General features: G+C 38.9%; 1 protein-coding gene and 1 long non-coding RNA gene across 2 annotated transcripts in view; both read right to left on the bottom strand.

Moving 5' to 3' along the window:
- Positions 1-1793: 1793 nt before the first annotated feature.
- On the bottom strand, positions 1794-3601 carry LOC122534060. Its single transcript, XR_006307827.1, has 2 exons — positions 2767-3601; positions 1794-2447 (listed from the first exon to the last, which is right to left on the bottom strand). It is a non-coding gene; the product is annotated as an uncharacterized LOC122534060 (long non-coding RNA).
- A 740-nt stretch (positions 3602-4341) lies between these two features.
- The window catches only part of LOC122534057 (hepatic leukemia factor-like), a gene marked incomplete at its 5' end in the record, with an annotated part of 24872 nt that continues 24428 nt past the window's right edge, over positions 4342-4785 (bottom strand). The window contains one exon of the mRNA XM_043664342.1: positions 4342-4732. Within this exon, the coding sequence (XP_043520277.1) occupies positions 4646-4732 (87 nt within the window). The remainder of the gene's footprint in view (positions 4733-4785) is intronic.

Below are 4785 nucleotides of genomic sequence, written 5' to 3'. Positions count from 1 at the left end.
AAAAAAAAAGAGACTGGCGGTTTCGAAGCGAATCTGTCATTGACAAAGCCTCCTATAAAATTAATTTCTCTTTTCCGTATATGTCTACAAATATACACGTTTATATATGATGATACGGCGTATCATATATGTATATATATCATATACATTGTAAGCTCTTTTGAGAATTCGTGTGGTGTAGGGTCGAAACGAGAGAAAGAAAGAAAAAAAAAAAAAAAAAAAAAAAAAAAAAAAAAAAATATAAAAAAAAAAAANAAAAAAAAAAAAAAGAATGATTAAAAATAACAAATCGACAGCGCAACGAATGAAACAGTATAGGACGCAATATAAAAAACGCGTTCTAACCGGGAACAATTATGTCGCCTGTAATGCCGATATTTCGCATCGCAAAAAGTGCTAAAAAACATGTGTATATAACAATTATTTACTCGATTATTGTCACTGAGCGTTGCAACGAGCAGAATCGCTTATTACTTAGCGCATCAACAGTGTATACATAAAATATTAGCCGCGCGAAGGCGCGCGAGCGTGTGGGGCTCTTCGCTCACGATCGCTCTTTCCTTTCCAATTCATTCTCGAAGAGATCGAATTTCATCGGGTCTCTTTTTGTTCAGACAAGAGGAAGCAACTACGAACACAGAGATGTCACGTTTTAATTTAATTACTTCTGTTCACCTCCGGATCGCTGTGTGTAACTCTCGTCGAGTCGTTAACAATTGGAACCAACGATTTTGCTCACTTTTCCCCCTTTCTTTTATAATAAGATAAAACGAAAAACGATGCGTTCTGGAACCGAACGATCTCTGTACACGATTCTCTAAAAATGATTTTGATTCGCGCAACTCGCGTAACTTGCGATTAAAAAAAAAAAAAAAAGAAAGAAAAAACGGAACTAACAGTACGCGGTGACGCTTGTTAAAAAGATATTTACAAGATAACGAGAAATATTAAAAGAGAGAGAGAGAGAGAGAGAGAAAGAGAAAAGGACCCAAGTTGTATGGTGCTTGCGGTGGATAGAAGGAAGAAGAAAGAACTGACTGGAGGTGAAGAGGGGAAAGAAGAGATTTGCCAATGATGCGCTCCACCAGTGGTACAAGAAAGAGAGAAAAAGAAATGGAAGAAGTTGCGAATTACCAAAGCTAATTTCGCTTTGCCAAATTTCGCTCTGTACATAAAAAACCGTGCACCGCGAATATACATTGAACAAGCGAGGGGGAGGGTGGGGGGAAGAAGCAGAAGGGCAAGAGATGAATAGAAGCATAGTTTTGGATAAAGGGAGGAGCACCATAGATCAACAACCAATGAAAATCCATTGTCGGACGCGTATCGAAGCAATGAAAAAAAAAAGAAAAAAAAAATGATAATAAAAGACGCGATAATCGCGACGCTTTCCCCGCACTCGAGAGAGAGAGAGAGAGAGAGAGAGAGAGAGAGAGAATGTGTGTGTAGTGTGTGTATGTTGCTCTTCGAAGAGTATACAACCGAGCGCCGAAAAAGAAAAAAAAACGAAACGCTACAGAGAGAAGAGAGATTAAAACGAAGTTATGTTATGAAAAAAAAAAAGAAAAAAAAAGAAGCACTTGATCTCTACCTTACGATAAAAACAACTAGAATCACTTGCGCGTGCGCGCGCGCGCGTGTGTGTGTGTGTGTGTATGTGTACCATCACCACTTGTGGGATACGCTACAGTGATTAACGTTTTCTTACAAGAGAACTAGGACCCTAGTCCGTGCGCAGAAAAGCGTCGTTCTCCCAAGTTACCGTCGTACTCGCAATTTACTTTACAGTTTTCTCTTTCGTATTTTCTTTTTTTCTTCTTCTTGTCCCCCCCCCCTCCCCCCTTTTTTCTCATCGACAAATCACCGATCGCGCGATACATTCTTCTCTCTGTAAAAGAGAAGAGACTGTTAGAAAAGTGTTACAATCTTTTAGAACAGATTTTAACGCAGACAACAACGCTAGTTATTGCACTCGATCGATCTGAGCGCCGCTGAGGCTCGTTTCAAGGATCGAAGGCTGGCCGAGAAGAAAACGTTCAGAGAGACGAAGAATCTATCGGCGATCGGATCTGCGAGGGCCGCATTGTACATTGAACCAAACAGAAGCTCGAGAGTCGCAGTGATTAAATAGCCGTGTTAAAGGGCCGCTTGCGGCCATTATTCTCCAACTATCGATCACTTATAAACGCGCGCGCGTTTATACGCTTTCGTACATCTTTCGCTCATTACTCTAATCAGCTCCAACCCGAAGGTTCACGAGGCGATCGCCGTGTGCGTGCCAGATGCTTAAATATTTCATGTTTGAGACACTTCCTCCGCGGGATGGATGGATTATTCGATATTCCTCGTTTGAATTTTACTCGAATCTTTCTACTATATTATCAATAGGAACTTTGTCAATTAATCGATTAATCTGTCCTTGGTTTCCTTGGTCTTTGCAAGTACGACTTATTTCAAATAAATCTTGAAATAATTTTGATTAATATTGAAATATTACGGTGCAATGATATTCAAGCGAATGACAATGAATCACAATCATACTCGAAATATTCTGTAGGTCGGAATTAGTTTCTTTAGTATTTACAAAGGTACAAGATATTTGAAATAGATTTTCAAATAATTTTGGCTAAACTTGAATCATCGCGATACATCATGATGGAAATGATATCCAGGCGAATGTGAATAATTATATCGGCAACCCTAGCTTTTCCAGTCAACGAAATGTTTTTTTAAATTAAGGAATTCGTTTCCATAGTCTTTAAAAACGCAAGGTGTTTAAAATAAATTTTTAAATAATTTTGATTAAACTTGAAATATTACGGTACAATGATATTCAAGCGAATGACAATGAATCACAATCATACTCGAAATGTTCTGTAGGTCGGAATTAGTTTCTTTAGTATTTACAAAGGTACAAGATATTTGAAATAGATTTTCAAATAATTTTGGTTAAACTTGAATCATTGCGATACATCATGATGGAAATAATATCCAGGCGAATATGAATAATCATATCGGTAACACTAGCTTTTCCAGTCAACGAAATGGTTTTTTTAAGTTAAGGAATTCATTTCCATAGTCTTTAAAAATTAAAGTAAATTTTCAAATAATTTTGATTATCACGTGTACGCATCGAGAATAATTACACGAGTAATATCGGCAACGCGAGCTTCGCCAGTTAACGAAATTTTCTTCAGATCGAAATTAGTCTCCTCATTACAAGTACATACTCTTTACAAATAGAAGGTATTTAAAAGAAATCTCGATACAAAGGTACTTAAAAAAATATCTTGAAACAACTTCGAAATGTTGCGACGAGTCAAGACAACGGAAATGATGCGATCGAGCTATTGGATCGTCACTGTGGTCGCCGAGCTAGTTTCTAGTTAACGAATTAACCGAGATTAAACGTGATCGATTGGGAATCGATTCAATCGACATGCTCCGCGCGAAAAGGAAAAGTTTACACACGTCACTCGCATCTGGCACGCGCGCAAACTATTCCACGGTCTGCGGCTCCGCGTGTATACGTGTATGCGTATGTGTCTCGTTATGTATATGGATATATACCTCGTACGCATTCCCCACATTATATATATATATATATATATATATATACATATATATATATATATACATATGTGTGTGTGTGTATCCATATATATAATGCTCGATAATTTGCGTTGCAGCGGATTGATATACCTGTACTGTTCGGGTTGGTATATTACACCTCGTTGGTATATTATATAGACGCGTATAAATACATACACGTGTGCATGCGGTTGCGCGTGCACGTACACGCGCGGCACAGAGTCACGCTTTTACAGGCAGACATACACATACGGCCGTGTACGTATGCATGTACACATATATAATCTAACTATACATATAACTATGTACAATTTTTCTGAAGGAGGGTGGTTTCCAGGGCTGGAGGGGGAATGGGAGATGAGAAAGGAGCACAAAGGAAGGTCTAACAGGGAGAATTGGTTAAAAGGAAGAAGTGTGTGTGTGTGTGTGTGTGTGTGTGTGTGTGTGTGTGTGTGTGTGTGTGTGTGTGTGTATTGTGTGTTGTGTGTGTTTTATATGTATGTTTCTTTTTGTATGCATGTTTCTTTTTTCTATGTGTACAGATTTTGCGCACGTGTGTGGAGGGAGGGAAAAGGGAGGATGCTGAAGCTCTCATGTCGGTGGACATCTCCGTGTGGTCCTCCGGGAATTGAGGGCGAGCTTGGTACGAATTTATGTCATATTAACGGAGTATGGTCTTGCGATTCGGCGCGCTCCTTCCTTTCCTTCGTCTTCTTTATTTCCTTCTTCTTCTTCTTCTTCTTCTTCTTGTTCTTCTTCTTCTTCTTCTTCTTACTTTTTTCCGTCTTTTTCTTTTTTTTTACTTTTTCATTTTTTTTTTCCTTTTTTTTCTCCTTTTAATGATTATTCCTCTTTTCATCCGAACTGGCGAAAAAAAAAAAGATCCTAAGTGCTGCGACTATAGTGTGTATGTATGTGTGTGTTTGTGTGTGTGTGTGTGTGTGTGTGTGTGTGTGTGTGTGTGTGTGTGTGGGAGGAGCTGGCACAACAAACGCTCGTGTCCGCATCGACAATTTCAATAACGCGACGAGCTGGTTGCCTGCCCGGCGTACTGTTAGACGTCCGTGTATTTGCTCAGCTTGTCACGCAGCAGCATGTTCTCGTTCTTTAACCGGTCCAGTTCCTGCCGCAGGCCCATGTTCTGAAATTATGCGTTTTTCTTTTTTTTTTTTTTTTTTTTTTTTTTCCTCCCTT

Source organism: Frieseomelitta varia, unplaced genomic scaffold (genome assembly GCF_011392965.1).
Source record: "Frieseomelitta varia isolate USP_RPSP 00005682 unplaced genomic scaffold, Fvar_1.2 scaffold_572, whole genome shotgun sequence".
In the NCBI taxonomy this organism is placed as follows: Eukaryota; Metazoa; Arthropoda; class Insecta; order Hymenoptera; family Apidae; genus Frieseomelitta; species Frieseomelitta varia.
The sequence above is the reverse complement of the archived record's forward strand: the minus strand, read 5'-3'. Positions and strand labels throughout refer to the sequence as shown.